Here is a 23,953-nt window from a genome sequence, read left to right as displayed (position 1 = left end):
AGTGTCAATCTCGGTCAACTGTTCTCGCTGATCTTTCTTCTAGAGGCATGGGAGAGGGCTCACCCCTTCCAGGCTCTGATTGGCTAGTCCCAAGAATAGCTGCTTTGCAATTAGTCTAAACGCGTAGTGGGCGGGACGAAGAGTGCGTGACTCTTTGTCCCCCTTCCAAGATGGCTGCGTCCATCATGCGGCGCTTGTGGCCTCTGGTGGCTGCTCGGGGCTTGCGGCTCCGGGGAGGCTGCGTTTGCAACCAGAGCCCAAGGAGAAGTTTCGCTACGGAGAGACGAGACCGGAACCTCCTGTACGAGCACGCGCGTGAGGGCTACAGCGCGCTCCCTCAGCTGGACATGGAGCCGCTGTGCGCATACCCGGAAGAGGCCGCGCGCGCCCTGGAGCTCCGCAAGGGGGAGCTGCGGTCGGAGGATCTGCCCGCGATCGTGAGTGCGCTTGCGCCGGCCGGTGGTTGCGAGGCCGGGCCGCTTTGTCTATTGGCTGTTCGTTTTACGGACGAAATGGGCTAGCAAGAAACTCACCAGCAGGGGACGGTCTCATCGCAGGAATTTTAGTTCCTTCCCAAGTTTAGCCAACGTGTTGTACTTGGCACCTGACTACGTGCCAGTTAGCCAGAGTGTTAAGGCCCTACTGTCTAGATACCCATGATGCGCTTGCCCCATAAAGCGTGCTGGGTACCCACTCTGCGTTAGGAACTTACTGTCTGCCAGCGTCCTCTGTGCTTAGACCTCATGCCAGGCTTATCCTAAGGCCACGAAGGAAAATGGGGGACAGGGATGTGAATCAGCGGCGGGGGGTGTGAATCAGCGGTAGGGGCGGGGGTTGCCTCTTGCCTTTGGAGAATGAGAGGTAGAGTTGTGCACCTACCCCACAGGTAGTAGGCAGTTAAATAGTGTTATTTAATGAATGAATGTGCTTTTGAACAGATATGTAGGGAGCACCCCTGTTGTGTTCCAGATGTTGAGAATAAGGCAGTGAATATTATTATTAATAAAGCTAGCACTTATATAATACTGCATGCTGGGGAACTAGAACCAGGGTCACCATACTTCTAGACCCTGCTGGGGTGCTGAGGATGATGGGGACCCCAAATCCTCCCAGCCCTCTCTTGGGCCCCCCTACCATCCTATTTTAAGTGCTTTACACAGATGAGTCTCATTTAAATTTCACAACAACTTTATGAGGTGGGTACCATTATTTCCCCTATTTTATCAGAGGGGAAGTTAAGGCTCAGAGAAGTTAATTAAAAAAGAAAAACTAGGAACTTCCCTGGTGGCGCAGTGGTTAAGAATCCGCCTGCCAACGCAGGGGACACGGGTACAAGCCCCGGTCCGGGAAGATCCCACATGCCGCGGAACAACGAATCCCGTGCGCCACAACTACTGAGCCTGTGCTCTAGAGCCAGCGAGCCACAACTACTGAGCCCGTGTGCCACAACTACTGAAGCCCGCGTGCCTAGAGCCCAAGCACCGCAACAAGGGGAGCCACCGCAATGAGAAGCCCGCACACTGCAAGGAGGAGTAGCCCCCGCTCGCCACAACTTAGAGGAAGCCTGTGTACAGCAAGGAAGACCCGACGCAGCCAAAAATAAATTAAAAATTAATTAATTTTTCAAAAAAGAAAAACAAAAAATATATGGCAGTTCCTCAAAAAATTAAACATAGAATTACCATGTATTCCAGCAATTCCACTTCTGGATATATACCCAAAAAGAACTGAAAGAAGGGACTCAGATATTTGTATGCCCATGTTTATAGCTGCGTTAGTCACAGTGGCCAAAAGGTGGAAGCAACCCAAGGGTCCACTGATGGATAAATGATAAACAAAATGTGGTAAATACATACAATGGAATAACATTCAGCCTTAAAAAGGAAGGACATTCTGACACATGCTACAACGTGGATGCACTTTAAAGACGTTATGCTAAGTGAAATTTGCCAGTCACAAAAGGGCAAATACTGTGTGATTTCAGTTGTATGAGGCACCTGGAGCAAATTCACAGAGACAGAATGTAGAATGGTGGTTGTCAGGGGCAGGAGGGGAGAAAGTTTAATGGGTACAGAGTTTCAGTTTGGGAATGTAAAGAAGTTCCAGAGATGGGTAGTTATGATGATAGCACGACGATATGAATGTACTTAATGCCACTGAACTGTACACTTAAAAAGAATTTTTTATTGGAGTAGTTGCTTTACAATATTGTGTTAGTTTCTGCTATACAGCAAAGTGAATCAGTTATACATATACATATATCCACTCTTTTTTGGATTTTTTTCCATATAGGTCATTACAGAATATTGAGTGGAGTTCCCTGTGCTATACATTAGGTCCTTATTAGTTATCTATTTTATATAGTGTGTATAGGTCAGTCCCAATCTCCCAATTTATCCCTCCTCCCCGAACTGTACACTTAAAAAATGGTTAAAGGACTTCCCTGGTGGCACAGTGGTTAAGAATCCACCTGCCAGTGCAGGGGACATGTGTTCCAGCCCTGGTCCAGGAAGATCCCACACGCCACCGAGCAACTAAGACCATGCGCCACAACTACTGAGCCCACGTGTCACAACTACTGAAGCCCATGCACCGTGTGGAGGCCGTGCTCCACAACAAGAGGAGCCATCGCAATGAGAAGCCCTTGCACTGCAACGAAGAGTAGCCCCCGCTCACCGCAACTAGAGCAAGCCCACATGCAACAATGAAGACCCAATGCAGCCAAAAATAAATAAATTTTTTAAATACTTTTTAAATTATTAAAATGGTAAATCTTGGCGGTTGGATTTACTCCTCGCCATGTCTTCTCACAAGATTTTCAGGATCAAGCGATTCCTGGCCAAGAAACAGAAGTAGAATCGTCCCATTCCCCAATGGATTCGAATGAAAACTGGTAATAAAATCAGGTACAACTCTAAGAGAAGACATTGGAGAAGAACCAAGCTGGGTCTGTAAGGAGCCTCACATATGAAGTGGCGCACATTGTCAGAACATCACTAGTGTCTGGAACAACTGCCTGTGTTTGATGCTCTCTCCTCTTTTCTTGATCTTTCCTCACCACTGCTCACTGTGTAGCTCAGTAATAAACATGTGAACCTTCTGTTGGGAAAAAGAAAAAAATAAAAAGGTAAGTTTTATGTATATTTTACCTCAGTGTACTCAAGTGCTGGTTTAGAGACCCTAAGTTACATTTATAACCCACAAACGGGTCACATTCCAAAGCTTGAAAAGCACTTCCTTAGGGCATCAGTATGGAGAGGAATATGGCGTGTGGCTTGTCAGGCAGTAGCAGGGCATGCAGTTTGTTCCCGGGGGCGCTGGGGGCCGGGGTGCTCTCAGGCAGGAGAGGATTGTGTAAGAACTCTGGCTGGACTGGAGAAGGTGAGCCTGAAGGCCAGGAGGCTGGCACAGGGCTTCTGGGGGGTGATGACGGGATCTGGCGTGGGGCAGGAGTGGGGAGATGAGGAAGGACAGAAAGGTCAGGACGTGGTACCTGGCTGCGGGGCTGGGGTGGAGGGTGGGCGTTAGTGGGGCTGTCCCTGAGGAGGAGCAGATGTGGGGGAGATACTTTTCCCAGAGTCACTCTTGCACACGGTGAGCTGGGAGGTGTCCAGGAGACATCCAGGGGGAGCCACCAAGTGGGTAACAAACCATCCTGTGATCTCCCTCTCTCCCCTCTGGCTTCCCCTCCCCCTTCCAGGGAGGTAGGACAGTGTTGCTTGCACCATTTTGTCGAAGGGAAAACTGCAGCCAGAGAGGACAGAGGGCTTTGCTCGGGGATCTGGGCTCACAGAGGGACTCCACAGCAGTAGGTGTGCCCAAAGAGTGAGGGCTGGAGGGGGCTGCGTCTCTCCCGCCCCTCCTGACCCTCCTGACCCCCCGGGGTTGGTGAGTGCAGGTGTAGCTGCCGTGGCCGCCCCATAGGACAGAGGCTGTTTTGCTCTCACATGAGAGTCAAGAGGTAAGTGCGGCTCAGCTCCACGTCCCCCAGCGTCCAGGTCCTTTCGTCTTCTTGCTCTGCGTCCCTTAGGGGGTTGTCCTGTTCACCTCTCCTCAGGGTCCGTCGTCCAGTCCAAAGGGAGTGAGAAAGTCCAGTATGGGGGCTTATCTTTAAGGAGGCAACTCAAGAGTGACACCTACCACTTCAGCTCATGTCCCTTGGTCAGTCTTGGGCCCACAGACACATGTAGCTGCCCGGGAGGCTGGGAGTGTGTCTTAATTCTGGGCAGCTGTGTGCCCGGCTAAACATCAGAGGGTTCAAGTACTGAAGGGAAGGAGGGGAGAATGGCTACTGGGGGACAGTGAGTGGTCTCTACCTCACCCCACTGCTGGTCCAGGGGGCCGAGGGGACGAGGCTCCAGCCAGAAGGGGCAGGGGACAGCGGCCGCTTCACATCTTTCCCTCCTGTGTCCACCCCCAGATCTCAACATGGCAGGAGCTGAGGCAGCAGCGGGAGCAGATCCGGAGCCTGGAGGAGGAGAAGGGGGCCGTGGCTGAGGCAGTGCAGGCCCTGCTGGTGAGCGCGGGGGTCCTGGGTGGGTGGGGTGGGGTGGCAGGAGGATGCCTCTGGCTGCAGGTAACAGGAAACCCAATTTATGGAACGTGAAGGATGTGGACATTCATTATGTCACACAACAAGCCACCCAGGGCCAGGCATCCCTGGGACTGATGAATTAGCAGCTCCCCCCAGCATCCCTAAGCCAGGTTCCTTCCCTCTCTCTCCACCTGCAACCTCGCCATGTTGATCTGACCTCAGTTGCCCCCTCAGGGTCCCAGGTGGCTGCCGTAGTACAGCGTCTCCTGGCGTGTCTCTGCCAGAGGCAGAAAACAGGACTTCTCTGGCTTGAGTGCCTTTTCCAAGAGCAGGGAGACCTTTCCTGAAGCATCCAGCAGAGTCCCCTCATGTCTCACGGGCCCAGACACCCCACAGCCACACCAGTCAATGACAAGAGGCAACCTTGGCGGGCCCACGTTCCCTGAACTGCAGGCTACCCAGGGGAGGGTGAACTGAGTCAGGGATCTCTGGCTAGAAGGAGGAAGGAGGGCAAATGGTCTCGGGTTAGACAGCCAACAGCGTCTGCCACAGAGGGCTGAAAAGCAATCGTCGTAATAATAGCAGACGTGTCCATAGCCATCGCTGCCTGCCAGGCGCTGTCCTAGGTGCTTTCCTTACCCTCAATCGCCACAGCTCTGTGAGTCAGGAACAATACAAACCCGGCTCTACAGCTCAGGAAACCGAGACCTCAAGAGGTTCAAATGTGCCTGTCTCACAGCTAGGAAGCAGGAGAGGTGGGATTGGCACCCAGGCATTTGGGCAGCTTTTCACCACTCTCCCAACCCTAACTACATGTCCCAGTGACCTGCTGTGTCTTGCCAGGCCCTGGGCTACATGCATCGCAGGCGAGCAGCCAGTGAAAACAACAAGATTGATCACAGTTCATGTTCAGTGAGCACTAGCTCATCTTCTCAGGAAGCCAGGCAACAGCCCTCCTAAGGAGCTCCTGTTAGCCCATTTCACAGACCAGGATACCAAGGCTCAGCGAAGGGAAGAGATTTGCCTAAGGGCGCACAGCTGGTAGGCACCCACCATTCAGACCCAGATCTGCCTGATTCCCTGTGGTGCTCAGGACCACAGAAGGTTCAGAGTATCACAGACCCTTGGTCTCAGGCCTCCAGATGCATGCTCACAGACCTTACCGTTCCGAGCCTCAGTTTTCTCATCTACAAAACGGGCATCACATTGACGCGCGCAACTCATGGAGTGGGTTATGAAGAAATAGGATCATATGAGAGTCCTCTGCACATGGCCAGGCATGAGGCAGCACTCAATAAATGGAGCTGCAGGCATGATTACTATTATGTTACCTTGCCTCCTCCCAGCTTTACTGACAGAGAAACTGAGGCACAGAGTGGAGGAGGGTCCAGCCAGGCACTGGCAGAGCAAGGAATTCAGATCCCCTGGCCCTGACCTTTCACCCCTCCTCCCCATCCCCAACTTCATCAACCTGATCACCCCCTCCTTCTCTTTTCTACAGGTAAACCAGGACCACAATCAAGTGCAGCAGGTACTACAGGGAGTTGATATCCTGTCCCTGGTGAGGGGTGGGCAGCAAAGATCCCATTATCAGCCATGAAGTCTCCATTGTATGTAATAGAAAACATAACTCAAATAGGAGTAAGGAAAATAACATCAAGAGGCTCTATTGATTCATGAAACTAAAAAGATTGGCTTCAGGTACAGCTGGATCCAGGTCCTGGCCCATATTTGCTTCCTTCTTATACCCAGACCAGCTTTCTCCCCTTGGGGCAAGGGGAGGCAGGGTCTGGTGCAGAGAGGACCATTTTCCTGACAGCTCCAGGCACAGCCCTGGGGCTGATTCTCATGAGTTCATCTTGGGTCATGTGCCTGTCTTTAAGCCAATCACTATTGTCAAAGCAATGGAATGTTCTAGTAGACCAGGCCAGAGTCATGTCCCTGTTTACATGCCCTGTGGTGGTGAGGGGAGGTTCCTGGAAGGAAATACAAGATGTTGAGTGAAAACAAGCAGCAGCAGACATCCACCACAGAGGTTGTGCTAGCTGGGATCAAGGTCAAACTGGTTGAGGGACCCCAGCCGCTCCTGGGCCGACCCTGCCTGCCCCACTCCCAGGACCCCCAGTATCAGAGTCTGCGGGCACGTGGCCGGGAGATCCGGAAGCAACTCATGCTCCTGTACCCCAAGGAGGCCCAACTCGAGGAGCAGTTCTACCTGCGGGCGCTGAGGCTGCCCAACCAGACCCACCCAGACGTGGTGAGCGTCGCGCTGGGCAGCGGGGGAGGCCAGGGGTCCACCTAGTGCCACCTTCCCAGTGACACCCACTGTTTCCCTGCAGCCCGTCGGGGACGAAAGCCAGGCCCGAGTGCTCCATGTGGTTGGAGACAAGCCAGGTGGACCACAGCCCAGGCCAGGGGACCCCAGGCTGGGGGCGGGGGCTCCTGGGGTCTGGGACCATGGCTGGAGCCTGTAGAGCCCCGGGGCTTTCTCATTTCTCACCCTGTCTCGTATGTGTGTGTGTGCGGGTACACGTGTGTGTGTGTACACGCACACATGTATTTGTCTTTTTTTCCTCCCCCCTCTCTTTTCCTCTCCTTTTCTCTCCCTCCCTCTGTCCTCCTCTCCTTCCGCTCTCTCTCTAATCCTCTTTCTCTCTGTCCCTGTTCCCTGTCTCTCCTCCCCCTCTTACTCCATTGCTTTTCATCCGCATATAGCTTTCTCCTTCCAACCCCGGGGCCACCTGGAAATAGCTGAGAAACTCGACATCATCCGTCAGAAGTGAGCCCCCCTCCCAGCCCCCATCGCCCTGCCCTCCCAACCCAACAGCTGGCTGCCGGCTCCGCCTCATTGGGCTCAGCATGGGATGTGGAACTGCCAGGCCCTTGCCCGGCATGAATGTTTGATGCCTGGCCCCCCGCCTGGCAGCTGGGCCTCTGCCCCGGGGTGCTTGAGTCCCCCTCTTCCCCCACCAGCCCTGGCCCACGTGCCCCCGCCTGTCTGCCCATCTGTCTCCCAGGCGTCTGTCCCACGTGTCTGGCCACCGCTCCTATTACCTGCGTGGGGCTGGGGCCCTCCTGCAGCATGGCCTGGTCAACTTCACACTCAACAAGCTCATCCACCGGGTATGGGCCTGGATGGGAGGGTTGCCTGGAGGGGGTGGCATTGAAGCTGAGCTCTGAAGGCTCAGGGTGGAGAGGAGGGGGTGACCTCTGCTCCAGTCACTGTTTTCAGAGCTTTACATGTATTATTGACATATTTAATTCTTAGGGCAACTTTACGAGGTGAGTGCTATTATTATCCCCTTTAAAGATGGAGGAGGGAGTAACTAGCCAGGGTCTCCCAGCTAGCGTGTGGAGCCGCACCTGTAACCACTGCCCCTCACTGCCTGCTTGCAGTGTACAGGGAGTGTTGGGGAAATACAGCATCCGTTGAAACTGGAGGGGTCAGCAAGGGATGAATGCAGGGGATGTCGGCCATGGTGAGGGACTCAGACATTTCCTGAGGGCACTGGGGAGCCACAGAAGGCTTTCAGCAGGGGAGGGACATGGTCAGATCTAAGTGGTATATCCAAGTGAGGAAACCAGGAAGCACCAGCAGAGGGGGCCCCAGTGACAGGGGCCCAGGACCCCGGGTCCAGCTCCAAGCCCACTGCTCAGGTCTGCCTCGATTTCTTCTGAAGTGAAATGGACTTTGGAGTGACACGGGGGAGCCATTGGCCCACCCTGCAGCGTCCTTTCTTCAGGCCTGAGCTTGGGGTCTGGTGGGGGTCCTGGCTGTGCTCCTCACCCCTCCCGTCCCCCCTCACAGGGCTTCACCCCCATGACGGTGCCAGACCTTCTCCGAGGAGCTGTGTTTGTGAGTGAGGACTCTGTTCCCCATGCCCAGCCGTGTGTCAGGCCCCATTCTGAGGGTTCCAGGGGAGAGACCAGCCTGTCTCCCCCGAGGAACCTGCCCTGGGGCTGGGTTGAGGGGGTCAAGCCATAACAGGGAGCTCAGGGTGATTCCAGATGCTTTTAGGGGAGGAGCAGGGGTTGTGACTGCAGAATGGGGGCCACCCAGGTTACCTGACCCCTGACCTCTGTGGCCTGGCCTCCTCCCCAGGAAGGCTGTGGGATGACACCAAATGCCAAACCATCCCAAATTTACAACATCGACCCCTCCCGCTTTGAAGACCTCAACCTGGCCGGGACAGCAGAGGTGGGACTTGCAGGTGAGTTCCTACCTGGGGGCAAGAGTGGGGTGAGGACACCTCCAGTGTCCTCAGAGCAGGAGGGGATCGAAAGGGGACAGCCAGGAGCCTCCTGGCGGGTGATGGCTGCACACCCAGGATATCTCAGCGACCCCAGGGCCTACGTGTACAGTTGTGTAGGTTATTTACTGCACAGTGGTTCGGTGAGGATCCAGCCACATGTCCTGACTTGAGGTTGCGTCTGCTAGAGGGGACACCTTTTCCAATTCTCACAAAGGTTTCCTATGGCTGGATGGATGGTGGCCTTGGCTGACCCATTCTGTCCTCCTCTCCTCCCAGGCTACTTCATGGACCACTCTGTGGCCTTCAGGGATCTGCCAATCAGGTGATGCCCAGTTCCTTTAGACCTTGTCCCCTCCAGTGACATTCCCTCTCCTCTCCCTGACGCCACCTACCCTGCTCCCCCCAGGATGGTTTGTTCCAGTACCTGCTACCGGGCGGAAACAGACACGGGGAAGGAGCCGTGGGGGCTGTATCGAGTGCACCACTTCACCAAGGTTGGCATAGCTAGGACTGGCAACAGCCCAGCGCCCCAGCCCGTCAAGCCCAACAGCCTAGCGCCTCCTGACTCCTGTGCCCCCCGCCCTGCCCCAGGTGGAGATGTTTGGGGTGACAGGCCCTGGGCTGGAGCAGAGCTCGCAGCTGCTGGAGGAGTTCCTGTCCCTTCAGATGGAGATCTTGACAGAGCTGGGCTTGCACTTCCGGTGCGGGGAGGGGCCGGGGGCTGAGGTGGGTGGCAGAGGATGGGGGTGAGGGAGGAGGGAGGGAAGGGCTGGCTAGGTGCTCCCCCATCTTGAAAATCCTCACCACCTCTTCTCCCTCTGCCCCCTTTTGCCTGTGTTATGATTATATATAGGATGTCCGTCTACCTATCAGTCTATAAATCCCGCATAGGATCGTAATGGCCGCATAAGCTGCGCAGGGCACTCCAGCGTCCAGACCAGGCCCCTTCCCTCCTGTTGCTCCCCATCCCTAGGGTGCTGCCTCATCTGCGTGGTCCAAGATGGCTCTTCACCCTCCAGGGGGCGAGGGCACACCCCTTCCCTTTAAGGGGGTGACTGGGCGTCACAAGCCTCACCTCCTCTCGCACCCTGTCAGTCACATGGAGCTTTCAAGAGAAGCTGGGAAGGGTGGACTTTTATCTGGGTGACCCATTACAAAAACCTGAGGGTGCTCCTGTTACAGAAGGAAGCACGGCGATGGTGAACAGCCCACTTGGCCACCTCTTCCCCTTTGCCACTGTCCTCTACTTTATCCCTTGCATTTCCCTCTTTTGGCTGCCTCCTCTTCCATCGCCTCCCCTTGCCCCTGCCCCGCTCCTCCACCACCTCTCACCTGCTGGCCCTTGCCATGTCTTTCTCCTGGGCTGCAGGGTCCTGGACATGCCCACCCAGGAGCTGGGCCTGCCCGCCTACCGCAAGTTTGACATCGAGGCCTGGATGCCGGGCCGAGGCCGCTTTGGCGAGGTGAGCCCCCTGCCCGGCGGGGCGACAGGGTGGGAAAGAGGACCCCACCGCCGCCGCCGGCCTATCGTCTCAGCCCACCCCGCCCCCATGCCCAGGTCACCAGTGCTTCCAACTGCACGGACTTCCAGAGCCGCCGCCTCCACGTCATGGTCCAGACGGAGGCCGGGGAGCTGCAGTTCGCCCACACGGTGAGCCACACACCCTCGCCCACCCTCCCCAGTGCCCCGGCACCCCGGGCCCATCACCTCAGCCCCTCCCTGGGCCGGCCGGCAGCTGGGTCTGAGCGTGCCCCTCTCGCAGGTGAACGCCACAGCCTGTGCTGTCCCCCGCCTCCTCATTGCGCTCCTGGAGAACAATCAGCAAAAGGTGAGGGGGCAGCGGGAGGATCTCACGCAGGGAGGCGGAGGCTGCAGGGCTGGCAGGGCAGCGGCCTGAGGCCTGCTCTCTCCCCAGGACGGCTCGGTGCTCGTGCCCCCTGTCCTCCAGCCCTACCTCAGCACCGATCGGATCACGACCCCCACCCACGTGCCTCTCCAGTACATCGGCCCCAACCAGCCCCAGAAGCCCAGGCTCCCGGGCCAGCCTGCCTCGAGCTGAGGACTCGTCCTCGTTGGCCAGTAGGGTTGTCGCTGTTTCCTGGAGCTTAGGGGGTAGCTGGGCCCCTGGGACCTGTTGTCCTGAGCCATCCCGACATTTGCCTTCCTCATGTCAGCTCCCCGCCTGGGCCCCTGGACTCCAGGGTCCACCACTCCTGTGCCCCTACTTCCTCAGGATCAGTCAGTGACCCTGTTGTCGTTGGAGCTCCCAGCCTGCACTGGGAAGCAGTGTTTCCTCCAAGGGGACTTGGAGGTTCTAGGGATGGGGGAAGGCCTCCATCCCTCCTTCCTTCTTCCCGCCCTCAGTGCTTAAGAGAAATCCCCCAATAAATAGTGGAACAAAGGCCTTTGTGGGTCTGTGAGTTAGGGGGGGTGACCTGGCCAACCTGCTAGGGATGCTGGGCTATTGCTCAGAGGTGCTGAATCCTCAGGGGGTCTGTGGCTGCAGGAACCAAGCCAGAAGTGTCCAGCATCCCCAGAGCACGTGGAAGGTAGCTTGGGGGCCACTGAGGGAATTGAGAGGATGCCGAGGCCTCTCCCCTGACTCTGGGACAAGTGGCACCTCACGTCCAACCTCCCCCCTCATTCCCCAGCTCCGGGTGGGGTCCAGGAAGCAGCCCAAACTCGGTGAAGCCAGAACTCACTCCCCCCTTAAGTGCCCCCGTCTCAGTACCTGGAACTGCTCTCCCAGCTCCTCAGGCCGCAGCCCTGAGAGTCATCCTCGACTGTTCTCTCCTCTCCACATCCACATCCCATCCTTCAGCAAACCTTGGCAGCTCCTCCTTCAGAATATTTCCAGAACCCTCCTTTGCCCTCTCGTCCCTGGCCCCTCCCTGGGCCTGTCCACTGATATCTCCCATTTGGAGAGTCGCGGCAGTCTGTCGGCCGTCTTCCTGCTCCCTGTCCCCCGCACAAAGCCAGAGGGACCCTGTGGACACCTGCGTTGGGTCACATCCCTCCCTGCTCAGGGCCCTCCTGTGGCTCCATCTCAGGGGAAAGGGCAAGCTGTCACCATGGTCCACGGGGCCCCACGTGACCTGCCCCCCACCTTCCTCTTCAACCAGCCTCTTCCCTGTCGTGCTCTGGCCACTCCCCAACCTGCCTTGCTGTTCTCATCCTCAGACTTATTCCCAGCTCAGGCCTCTGCACTTGCTAGACCGCTCCTGGCTACTCTTCCCCTAGATCTTGCTTGCATTTTGTCACTCAGGCCTTAGCCCAGATGTCACCTCCTCCGAGAGGACTTCCCTGACCAGCGTGGCCACAGTAAAAACCCCAGCACTCAGCATCTGCGCCGCTGTGCTGCGATGCACCGCAGCCTCCTTCCTTGAGTATTGTCTTTCCCCATTCTCAGATGTCTGCTCCAAGAGGCCAGGGAAGTTTGCCAGTAGCCCCATTCATTGTTGTAGCACCAGGGTCTAGAAGAGGACTGGGCGTGTAATGGGTGCTCAATAAAAATGACTGGGATGAAGGAGCTCGGACCTGTGTAGTTTGCAGTGCCAAGCACTGCCCAAGCTAACATGTGCATTAACTTATTTAATCTTCCCCATCAAGCTGTGGAGTAGGTTGTCACCAGCCCTATTTCACAAGTGAGGAACAGGTCTTAGATTAAGCAGTTGTCCCAGGGCTGCACAGCTGGTAGTGGAGGAGCTGGGACTCAGGTGGGGCCCAGATACAGCTCTGAGGAAGTAGATTTATGAGACCCACTTTCCAGAGGAGAAAATGGGCCAAGGAAAGGAAGGAGTTGCCTAAGGTTGGTCTGTAAGTGGCTGCCTCTGGATTCAAACCCAGGTCCCGCCTCCCAGTGGGGCCTTAAGCTCATCAGACCCTGTTTACCTGGGCAGAGAATCCCCCCCCCCCGCCCCCGCGCTGGAGCTCAGGGGCTGGAAGCTGGAGGGGAGGGTGCAGGGAGTGGGCCCCCATGAATAATTGAGGGTCTCAGGCGGGTCTCCGCCCCGCAGCTGTTGCCCTCCATCTGGCGGGGAGCGGGTGGTGGTGACGGCACTTCCTCCCGTGGGGGCCACTGGGGGCGCGGGTTATAAGGAGCTGCCTCCCCGGCCGCACGGTGCGAGGACCCTGGTCCGGACGCCCCGCCATGCAGCGCCGCGAGCCCACCGTGCCGCTCTTGCTACTGCTGCTGCCTCTGCTGGCGCTGCTGCTCGGGGCGGGTGAGCGCCTGAGACCAGGGCGACCCCCCCGGCCAGCCTGGGGAGCGGGGGACTCGGGTGACCGGGGGCGGGGATGGCGCACCCAGCGGGGCCAGACTAGAGCTTTCACGGGCTGAGCTTCCAGGTGGAGACGGCGCACCTGGCAGGGGGGCTGGGGGAGGGGACTTGTGGGTACCGGGACGACCTCGGAGCTGGAATCAGCACCCGGGACAGCGCCCGGAGTACGAGCCCAGCGCCCCCGTCCTTCCTCCACAGCCACCGCGGCTCCCCTGGCACCGCGACCCTCCAAGGAGGAGGTGAGGACTGCGGCCCTCTTGCCCTGCCTCATCTCCCTGGGGCCCTGGTCCCCCCTGCCCAGCCCCCTCCACAATCTTTTGTCTCCCCTCCAACCCTCCCACTGTTCTCATGCCCCTCATCTGCCCTACCCTCAACCTCCCCTCTGACCCTTCACCCCCAGCTGACCCGCTGTCTGGCAGAGGTGGTCACAGAAGTGCTGATGCTGGGCCAGGCCAAGCGAGGCCCCTGCATGGCTCTGCTCCACAAAGGTAAGGAGGGCCCAGGCCCCAGTTCCTCTTAGGAGCTCCCACCCCACCAGGGCTGCCTGGAGGAAGGGGTGTCCTCTTCTCATCCTAGAGCCATTGTCTGGGCTGGCCCGGCATTGTCAAGTGTGTCCAGACTGAAGGAGCCTGGCCCCTAGCCCCACCCTCGGGGCTCCCTGCAAGGGTACAGGATGGGGGCAGAGAGTGTCTCTCAGCACCTGACTCTCCCCTCCCAGGTCTGGGCAGTGCCCCTGTGGGACCTCGGGCAGCCCCAGAACTCCTCTAGGGCTGTTTTCTGTTTGGCTGCACAGAGAACATCCTCTCTTTCCTCTAGAAATGTGTGAGACAGAGTCCTGCGGCTGTGGGTCCACTGAAGAGAAAGGCCTCCTGGTTGGGGATTTTAAAAAGCCAGAGGCTGGGAAGACAAGGTCCAGCCAGGAGGTGAGGGACGAGGAAGAGGAGGCAGCAGAAAGGACCCACAAGGCCGAAGTGCGGGAACAGGCCATCCGCGAGCAGCTCCACGGCCGGCTGCGCCAGGAGGACCACAGAAAGGAGGAGGAAAAGGAGAGAGGGCCCGTGGAGACCATTGAGGGCCCGTGGAAGCGGGTGGCAGAGCAGACCAGCATTGAGGAGACGGCCCAGTTCGAGGCAGAGGAGAAGGGGGTGCAGGTGCTGGGCAGGGGCCACAGCCTGTGGCCGGGTGCCGAGGCGGGTGGAGAGAGGCACGAGGACCGCCACCACCTCCACCAGGCAGAAGCTGAGCCCAAGCAGGAGAAGAGAGAGGCTTCGGACAGGGAGGTGAGTGGAGGAGGCAAGGGGGGAGTGGAGTGGAGCAGATGCCAGTGGACTTCCTACCGAACAGCCACCGGTGTTGGGCCATGAACAGCAAGACCCACCACAAACGGGCCGTAGAGACCAGGACTGACACGAGGACTAGGCAGCAGCATCTAAGCGGGGCCTTCACTTGACCAGGAGGGCTTCCGTACTTCCATTGCAGTAACCAAGAGGCCACCATTACCACACAGAAGTGCCCGGGTTAGCCACCATTGCTAGCCTGTGACCAGCAAGTTGGCCACCATGAGAAGTAGCTGCCGCGGCTGGTTCACTGGGCTATAGATGGACACCACTGCTGGGTCATGAGAAGTAAAGGTGGTGGCAGTGACCGAAATGGCCATCACCTCACAAATGGGTCACAGCATCCCAGCTGAGCGCCTTTGCTAGTCCTCTGCCTGCCGCTGTTGGCTATGGCACACACCACAGGCCTCACTGCTGGCCTCGTTAGCTGATGTGACCCTTCCAGGGTTGCAGCAACCAGCAGGGCGACCATCGCGGCCCACGATGACCACTGCTGGTTGCCACTAAGTGAACTGACCTGGCCCACATTCATGGGCAACCACTGAGGTGGCCTGCCTTTGAAGGTGGGTGCTGAGCACCCCACTTCTGATCCCCCCAGGAGCATGACGTGGAACGGCTGGAGCACACGAGAGATGAGCTGAAGAAGGCGACGGAGATGCTGGGAGAGGAGCTCAGGAGGGCGGGCTGACCCCTGACCTCGTGTCCTCCTTCCTCACACACCCTCCGGCTTAGGACTGTTGACACCCAAACCCTTCCAGTCCGTCACCCCATTCTGCTCCCCAACCTGCAGGAGTGGGGAGAAGGGTGCACCTTGAAACCAGGCCTGAGGGGCCAAGTCTGAGCTGGGTAGAGGGGCTGGGCTCAGACTGACTCAGGAAACAGCCCTGACACCCGTCTAACACAGTCCAACCCTCCCGAGTGAATAAAGCACAAAGAAAACCACCAAGGCTTATCGTGTAGCACTTGATTTTAGAGGGACAGGAGCTGAGGAGTGGGCGGGAGGCCTGGGAAGGAGACTGTTGTCAGAACTGGGATTTTTTTATTAAATTGGAAACTCTATTCACAATTAAGTCAGATGGGGTCATCAGGGAGCGGTTTCGAGGCTGGGGTGGGAGGTAGCTGGTTTGGGCTCCGGCCACTGTGGACCACGATGTCGTCATATTCATCCTGGGGGCAGAGGGGGCCAGGCAGAGGGGCTCAGGTGGCTGCCACCTTGCCCGCTGCCCAAGTTCTCCCACCCACCCTGAGAACTGGGTGCTGCCTTGAAGCCCAAGTTCCCCGCTCCCAGTTCAACTTCCCTGCTTCTAGTTCTCTAAGCACCACTTTCCAGGTCACCTGTGTTCTCCCAGCACTACCGCGTGGGCTCCAGCCCTGCTGCCTCTCCAGCCCTTCAGCCGCTGCAGCCTGAGGTCTCCCCCTCCGCCCCTTCCCTCTGCCTCTACCCAAATTCCTCAACCCCCACCGTTCAACGACAACCCCTGCCCCCAGCAGTGTCTCTGCTGCCTGGGTTCTCCAATAAAGCCTCCTCACCGCTGGCTTAGGTCTCTCCCCACCGCTGCCCGTGTTTGAATCACTGCTGCCCAAGGTCATCTTCCCACAGCCTAAATTCTCCAGCTCTTGCTCCCACAAAACAACTCCCCATGCTGCCACCCTCTGCTGCCTATGTTTACCAACCACTAGGACCAAGGTCTTTTCTCTCCCTCTGCCTGAGTTCTACCTCTGCCACTGCCTTAACTTCTCAACTGCCACTGCCTGAGTTCTCCCCGCCACCCCTGTCCAGGTCTCCCCTGATCGCTGTCTGGTAGCACTTTCACTGCTGCCTGAGTTCTCTAATCACAGCAGCCCAACGTCAGTCTCAACGTGCTGCCTAATTTCTCTTCTCCCCCTTCCACCTGCCCGTTTACTCTGACCCCCAAGCTGGGCCGCCCAGTCTTTCCTCCTGACTCACGCCCTCGTCCCCGCTGTCGCTGTCGCTACTGCTGCTGCAGGGGCTGGGCTTGTCCTCGTCCTCGGGCTCAGGGGCTCCGTGTGCACGGAGGAGGCGGGCGAGGATGGGGTTGGTCCGGAGCATGGCGCTGCCGAGTGGGGTGCGGCCACCGTACATGCGGGTGGCGGGGTTGGCACCAGCCTTCAGGAGAAGTTCCAGCACATCGGCTGCCTGGGCCTCCACTGCCAAGTGCAAGGGGCTGCGGCCACATGTGGGCTCCTGTGGGGTGCAGCAGAGAGGTTAGAGGAGGCCCTGCCCCGCTCGGGGACGATCCCCACCCTGCCACGCCTTCTCCCTAGGGCAGCTCACCGGTTTGTTGAGGTCAGCTCCAGCCTCCCAGAGCAGTCGGACCATCTCCGCGTCTTTGTGGATGACAGCCACATGGAGTGGGGTGTGGCCTGGGGACAGAGTGACCTATGTCAGTTGATGGGGGAGTGGGCCTGGGCCCCCAATGCCACGATCCTAGGGGATGGTTCTGTGGCCTGAGGGTGATGGAGTTTGGGGTCTGGCTCCTGAATGCCTGGGTATATCAAAGAGGCTCCTGCATCCCAAATGCCTAAGTCTCAGGTGGTCTGGAACTTGCTGGCAGTGCCAATGCCTGGGTTGTGGGATGTCTGGGGCCCACGCGTGAAGAGCCCAGGGGCTTTGGACAGGAGGCCTGGATCTTGGGGCTAGGAGACCTGAGTCTCTGGTCTTACTTCACAAAGAACCAGGACCCCAAATTCCTGGGTCCTGAGTAGTTGAAGGGCCTATGACCTTGGGGGGTGGGGTGGGCCATGAACACTGGACCGCGCCCTTCTACCTGTGGAGGGGCCTGGTCCCAAGTAGTTGGGTGGGCTTAGAGACGGGGGAGCTGAGACTCAGATGCTAGGGCCCTGGGTAGACAAGGTCTATTTTCCCATGAGGCCTGGCTGAGGAGGGCTGTCCCTGAACTCCAATGTCAACCTCTGGGAACCTGGGCTGCCAGAGTTTCCCAGAGGGCTTGGCGCTTGAGCTCCCTTGTCCTGGGTGGCCTGGGGCTTGTGGTTCTCAATAAGCTGGGACCTGAGCAGGAGCCCTTGGGCCTGATGCCTGGGTTCCCTAAAGCCTCGGTATTATTTCCCAAGGGGCCAGGCTTTGAGTCAGGAGAGCCGAGCCCAGAGCCAGGCACCCTTACCCTGCCTGGGAGCCCGGGCCCTTCCCAGTGACAGAGGACACTCACCCTCATAGTTTTCAGCCTCCAGCTGCAGTTTCCAGTCCTCTTCACTCTCATCCTCTTCCTTCTCCAGGTCAGGTTCAGGGTACAAGGCAACAGAGGTGTGGTTGGTGTCAGGGGTGTGGTCAGAGCCCTGAGCGAGGTAGGTGTTGGGGACTCCCCTGGGGCACCGGGGGCGGGGCTGGAGCAGCACACGAGCGCAGGCGTGTGCCCCAACGCGGCAGGCCAGGTGCAGCGCCGTGTGGCCCCCACGCTCCGCCACCAGCAAGCTGGCACCCGCTGCATACAGCTTCTCCACCGCGGATGCCTCTTCCAGGATGGCTGCCAGATGCAGGGCTGTCTGCAGGAGCAGAAGGCAGGGGTTAGGGGGTCACACAGAGAAGCCTGGCCCCCAAGCCCTACGGTGCCTACGGGTGGCTCACCTGGCCCAGGTCATTCTGCAGGTACAGGTACTCAGTCCCAGCGGCGAATCCTAGGAGGAAGTCCAGGAAGGGCTCGTGCTGGTGAATCACGGCCAAGTGCAGGGCCCTGAGGACAAGGACGGGGTCAGAAGGCAGAGGTCTGGCACTCTCTTTTTAGTTTGCTTGGGTGTTTGTTTTTTTTGGTTTGTTTGTTTTACTTCTTATGAGGTCAAGTACTCTAGCATGCGTTCATTCAACAAACGTGGGGCACCTACTGGGTGCTAGGCATTCTGACCACAGTTCTGGAACCAGCTGTCAGGAACCTGGGAGGGTCAGGTCAGAGTTAATTCAGCAAATTTGTTTAATCAATGTTTTGGTTTGGTTTGGTTTGGGGGTTTTTTGGCTACACCGCACAGCATGTGGGATCTTAGCTCCCTGACCAGGGATAGAACCCGAGCCCCCTACAGTGGAAGCGTGGAGTCTTAATCACTGGACCAGCAGGGAAGTCTCCAGTGTTTATTAAGTAGGACTTCTACTCCCTCCCAAGATGAAGTAACATGGACCAGATTTCACTCCCATCTCCGACCAACCAAAAAAACCAGACATAATACAGTATATGAAACAACACTTCCCAAGATACTGGACATCATGCAATGAATGACAGCAATTCTAGGGAAACAGGCAGCACACTCGATGGGCCCTTCAGTTGACTGCCACAGCTTTCTGTCTTGAGAGTTTCCAAGCCATGATGCAGAAAGGGGAACGCAGGCAGATTTGCCTGAGGTGAGGAGACAGAGCTGAGTCTCAGGAGAGCAAGGCAGCTGGAGTCACAGGACAGGGAACCAGAGAGGAGACAGCTGCCCAGGGATCGCACAGGGGCCTCTTGAGTATTTAGAAGAATACTGGTCAGTGCAAGGGTGTAAGGAAACTACCCCAGGCTGGGGGAAAACCATCCAAAAGGATTAGAGAGATATGCCTGGTGCTCACACAGGGCCGGGACTAGGACAAACCCACAATTCACAGGATATTGGGTAGAATACTCTGGAAGGTCTTACTTCATCAGTAATGAGGAATAATGAGCCCCAGATTAGGTGGGTGCTCAGGACCCACCTAACAAATCATAAAAGCAAAACCCCAAAGGATCAAACTACTTACAAGTAATTTAACCGCATCCCAGAACAATATTTAAGAGTATTTATAGGAATACAAAGCTAGCTAGCCTGACAAGGTAAAAATGACAATGTCTGGCATCTAATCAAAGATTAGATGGTTAAGAATCCGCCCGCCAAAGAAGCAGGAAAGCATGATCCATAGTGAGAATAATCAATGGACATTGACCCAGAAATGACTCAGACGGCAGAATTAGCAAACGAGAACATTCAAACTGTATCTTATACATTCAACAAGTTAAGTAGAGACTCAAACTGAACTCCTAGAGATAAAAACTACAGCACCTGAAATGAAAAAGACACTGGATGGAATTAACAACAGATTACACACTACCAAAAAAAAAAAAAAGATTAGCAAACCTGAGGACTTCACAATAGCAACTCTCCAAAAGGAAACACAGAGAACACTTAAGAACGGAAAGGACATCAGTGAGCCGTGGGCCAACTTCAAGCGGCCCAGTCTATCCGTAACAAGTTCCTAAAGGAGCAGGGGGATAGAAAAAACGTTTGAAGAAATAATGTCTAGAAAGTTTTCCGAATCTGATGGAAACTATAAACCCACGGCTCCAAGAAGCTCTATGACTCCCGAGCACAAGAAATATGAAGAAAAGTATACCGAGGCCCCACATGAAAAACCTGTTCAAAATCAACAACGAAGATAAATATCTTCGGAGCAGCCAGAGGAAGAGATACCTTAAGTATAAAGGAATAAAAATAAGCACGACAGCAGGTTTCACGAAGGAAATAATACAGGAGAACACGATGGGGCCACATCTTTAAAGCACTCAAAGACGGACTGTCAACCTAGAATTCTTTAACCCAGCAAAAATATCTCTCAAAAATGGAGACAAAATACAGCTGCTTTCAACTATACAAAAGGAACTCATCACCAGCAGACCCACATCACAAGAAATGTTCAAGGAAACCTGTAAGCAAAAGGAAAATGACGTCAAACGAAAATATGGATCTATACAACAGAATAAAGAACACTGAAAACAGTAACTATACGGGTAAGTACATAAGATTTTCTTTCTTAATATGTAAATTTCTTTAGAAGATAATTTTTTAAAAAGAATTGACTGTTTAAGCAAAAATTATAACGGTGTCTGGTGGAGTTTATAACACATGTATAAGTGAAATGTACGACAGCGATACAACAAAGGCCAGGAAGAGACAAATGGAAATATACTATTCTAAGGTTCTTTTATGCTATGAGAAGTGGAATCATATCACTTGAAGGCAGACCATAATAAGTTAAAGTGGCACACTATAAGCCCTAAAGCAGGAGTCAGCAAATTTTTCTGTAAAGGGACAGATAAATAATTCAAGCTTAGTGGACGACATGGTCTCTCTTTCACCTACTCAGCTCTCCTGTCAGGATGCAAAAGCAGCCATTGGCGATATGTAAATGAATGGGCATGGCTGGATTCCAACAGAACTTACTTTATGGCGTCTGCAATTTGGATTTCATATAATTTTCACTTGCAATGAAATGTTTTTCTTCTTTTGATTTTCTTCCAACCTTTTAAAAATGTAAAAACCATTCTTAGCTCACAGCCATACAAAAGCAGGTAGCTGGCTGGATTTTGCCTGTCTTTGTTGGCAAAGACCATAGTTTGCCAACCTGTCTTTCAGAGCAATCACTAAAATAAAAAACAAAGAGTTAAAGGTAATAAGCCAACAAAAGAAATACAACGGGGCTTCCCTGGTGGCGCAGTGGTTGAGAGTCTGCCTGCCGATGCAGGGGACACGGGTTTGTGCCCCGGTCCGGGAAGATCCCACATGCCGCAGAGCGGCTGGGCCCGTGAGCCAGGGCCACTGAGCCTGTGCGTCCGGAGCCTGTGCTCCGCAACGGGAGAGGCCACAACAGTGAGAGGCCCGCGTACCGCAAAAAAAAAAAAAAAAAGAAAGAAAAGGAAAAGAAATACAACGGAACAAAATTTGCTCGTTCCAAAAGACAGAAAAAGAGGAAAAGGTAAACAAAGAAGAGATAAGTAGAAAACTAATAACGAGATGATAGACATAACTATATCAATAATTAAATTAAATGTAAATGGTCTAAAAGCTCCAATTAAAAGGTAGAAACTGTCAGATTGAATAAAAAAGCAAAACCCAACTATATGCTACCTACAAGTAACACCCTTTAAAATAAATTTTAAAATAGGTTAAAAATAAAAGAATGGAAAAAGATATACCATGCTAACACCAGTCAGTCAAAAGAAAGCAAGAGTGAAGGACTTCCCTGGTGACACAGTGGTTAAGAATCCCCCTGCCAATGCAGGGGACACGGGTTCAATCCCTGGTCCGGGAAGATCCCACATGCCACGGATCAACTAAGCCCGTGTGCCACAACTACTGAGCCCGCGCTCTAGAGACCGTGAGCCACAACTACTGAACCCATGTGCTGCAACTACTGAAGCCCGTGCGCCTAGAGCCCGTGCTCCACAACAAGAAGCCACCTCAATGAGAAGCCCATGTACCGCAACGAAGAGTAGCCCCCACTCGCCGCAAATAGAGAAAGGCTGCCCGCAGCAATGAAGACCCAACGCAGCCAAAAAATAAATAAATAAGACAGCATACACGAAAGCCCCTAACGTTGGCTAGCATAAAAAACAGATACTCAATGAAAAACAAGTTTAAAAAAAAAAGGAAAGCAGGAGTGAGTATTTTAATATCAGAGTAGATTTCAGAGCAAGGAATATTACCACGGATAGAGAAGATTATTTCCTAATGGTAAAGAGGTCAATTAAGGAAGAAGACATAATAATCCTAAACATTTGTGCCCCTAATAACAGAGCGTCAAATTACACGAAGGAAAACCTGATAGAACAAGGAAATCCACAAATCCACAATTATTGTTGAAGATTTCAATACCCCTCTCTCAATAACTGATAGAACAAGTAGACAGAAATCATCAGCAAGGATACAGTAGACCTGAACAACAGAAGAACCAAAGAAACCAATACAACCTCTAACTGACACTTGGAGAACACTACACCAACAGCAGCAGAATACACATTCTTTTCAAGTGCACACACAATGGAATTAAACTAAAAACCAATAAAAGGAAGATATTTGGACTATCTGGAAACTAAATAACATACTTCTAAATAATCCACCAGCCAAAGGAGAAATCAAAAGAGAAATTAGAAAGTGTACTGAATTAAGTGAAAATAAAAACACAGCACACCAGAATTTTTGAGATACTGCTAAAGCACTACTCTGGGAAATTTACACGAAACACCTATACTAGAAAAAAAGAAAGGTCTCAAATCAATGACCTCAGCTTCCACCTTAAGAAACTAGAAAAAGAAGAACAAATTAAACCTAAAGTAAGCAGAAGAAAGTAAACAATGAAAGTCAGAACAGAGATCAACAAAATAGAAAGCAAAAAAAAAAAAAAAACCTATAGAGAAAATAAATGAAACCACAGCTGGTTCTTTGAGATCGGTGTTTCTTGAGTGCCTCCTATGGGCCAGGCACTGTTCCGTCACTGGGGATACAACTGTAAACACAACACACAAAAACCCCAGGGACATTCCCTCAGTTGGGCCTTTACAGCATTGTTCCTTCTACCTGGAATGCTCTCCCCAGATTATCTACTTGTCTCACTTTCCTACTTTATTTTTCTCCAAAGAACTTACTATCTTCTGACATACCATTTTTCTTATTTTTTTTTCATTTTTCCATCTTTGTTTCTTCCTATCTTTCTTCTCTTCTCTCTCTCTTTCTTACTTTGTGTCTATGTGGCTTTCTGTTTCTTTCTTTCCTTCTCTCTACCTTTCTCTTTTGTTCCTCCCACCCTTCCTCCCTTCCTTTCTGTAAGTCTGTCTGCCCTGCCATCTACATACCCCCACTAGAATGTAGGCTCCACAGGTCATAAGTTTTTGTGCTTTCTTCACTGCCTTATCACCGGCACCTAAAACAGGGCCTGAAACGTTGTCGGTGTTGGATAAATATTTGTTTAACAGATGAATCCCTGCTGTCATGGAGTTTACATTTTCTATTTGAATGTAAGGTTTGAAGATTAGTGCTCAGAAGGTGGGATCTTAGAGTCAAAAGCCAAGTATTAATTTCGGAAATCAAAATCTAATGCGTCTAAGTTAGGAGCTAAGGATCAAAGATCATACTTAGAGGTCAGATGTCAGGAGGAGCCTGCCTGAACTTCAGTTCTAACATAGGTCTCAGGACCGCAGTCAGGAAGGTCAAATCGAGCCTTGGATGTGGAATCAATCAATGGATGTGGAGCTCTGAGAACCAGAGTTCCAGAAAGGAAGGGGTTAGGATCAAAATTAGATTGAAAATTGATTTATCAAAGGTTAGACTTGGGGGTTAGAGGTCAGGGCAAGCATTAGAAGACAGATTTAGGATTGAGAGGTTGGGAAGTCAGGATCAGAGACTAATAGGGAGTCAGATGTGGGATTTTAGGGCCCGGTGTGGCAGCCTAAGGTTCACTCACGTGTCGCCATCCTCAGTGACGTAGCCAAAGACGAGGGGCGCCCACGACAGCCCCGGGCCCAGCTCCGCGCCTAGCCCCGGTCCTCCGGGGGCCGCCGCGTCCGGACCCAGAGAGCCCAGGCCGCTGTCGCACCATTCGTCGGCATCCGCAGCTTTCCCCAAGCACGCGACCCCAGCCATGGCCCCCAAAGCCTCAGGAGACCCCAGCGGCCGCCCGCCAGTCGCTGGGCTCTGCCTGGAATTCTAGCGCTTCCGCCCTGGGGGAATTCCCCAACACGCCCCCTGACTCATCCAATCAGACTGGGTTAAATAGTAAACGCCCCGCCCCCATACCACAC

The 23,953-nt window shown here is 54.3% G+C and overlaps 3 protein-coding genes and 1 pseudogene across 5 annotated transcripts; 3 read left to right on the top strand and 1 right to left on the bottom strand.

Moving 5' to 3' along the window:
• Nucleotides 1–158: 158 nt before the first annotated feature.
• SARS2 (seryl-tRNA synthetase 2, mitochondrial) lies at nucleotides 159–10,926 on the top strand. Of its 2 annotated transcripts, none has more exons than XM_082862329.1 (16): nucleotides 159–437; nucleotides 4,421–4,516; nucleotides 6,036–6,065; nucleotides 6,723–6,791; nucleotides 6,874–6,928; nucleotides 7,250–7,313; nucleotides 7,552–7,657; nucleotides 8,343–8,390; nucleotides 8,637–8,745; nucleotides 9,064–9,109; nucleotides 9,194–9,281; nucleotides 9,379–9,488; nucleotides 10,157–10,250; nucleotides 10,346–10,438; nucleotides 10,551–10,616; nucleotides 10,704–10,926. In XM_082862329.1, the coding sequence occupies exons 1-16, from the start codon at nucleotides 171–173 to the stop codon at nucleotides 10,845–10,847; spliced, it is 1,485 nt and encodes a 494-aa protein (XP_082718455.1). In that variant the 5' UTR covers nucleotides 159–170; the 3' UTR covers nucleotides 10,848–10,926. The 2 variants fall into 2 exon arrangements, with proteins under 2 accessions (XP_082718455.1, XP_082718454.1); XM_082862328.1 differs by having other exon boundaries at nucleotides 6,651–6,791.
• On the top strand, nucleotides 2,800–2,955 carry LOC309976636 (large ribosomal subunit protein eL39-like; annotated as a pseudogene). The gene has a single exon. The product of its transcript is annotated as a large ribosomal subunit protein eL39-like (transcript).
• Nucleotides 10,927–12,938: 2,012 nt separating the features above from the next.
• On the top strand, nucleotides 12,939–15,207 carry CCER2 (coiled-coil glutamate rich protein 2; the record flags this gene model as incomplete). Its single annotated transcript, XM_082862253.1, has 5 exons — nucleotides 12,939–13,011; nucleotides 13,267–13,307; nucleotides 13,469–13,556; nucleotides 13,885–14,348; nucleotides 15,004–15,207. The coding sequence occupies 5 exons, from the start codon at nucleotides 12,939–12,941 to the stop codon at nucleotides 15,091–15,093; spliced, it is 756 nt and encodes a 251-aa protein (XP_082718379.1). The 3' UTR covers nucleotides 15,094–15,207.
• Nucleotides 15,208–15,430: 223 nt separating this feature from the next.
• Nucleotides 15,431–23,845, bottom strand: NFKBIB (NFKB inhibitor beta). The gene is made up of 6 exons (XM_082862610.1): nucleotides 23,617–23,845; nucleotides 18,010–18,115; nucleotides 17,594–17,927; nucleotides 16,702–16,790; nucleotides 16,354–16,611; nucleotides 15,431–15,572 (listed from the first exon to the last, which is right to left on the bottom strand). The coding sequence occupies exons 1-6, from the start codon at nucleotides 23,793–23,795 to the stop codon at nucleotides 15,477–15,479; spliced, it is 1,062 nt and encodes a 353-aa protein (XP_082718736.1). The 5' UTR covers nucleotides 23,796–23,845; the 3' UTR covers nucleotides 15,431–15,476.
• Between the last annotated feature and the right edge of the window lie 108 nt (nucleotides 23,846–23,953).

Source organism: Leucopleurus acutus, assembly GCF_964270905.1.
Source record: "Leucopleurus acutus genome assembly, chromosome: 20".
Lineage (NCBI taxonomy): Eukaryota > Metazoa > Chordata > Mammalia > Artiodactyla > Delphinidae > Leucopleurus > Leucopleurus acutus.
Note: the sequence above shows the minus strand (reverse complement) of the source record. Positions and strands in the feature narration are given on the sequence as shown.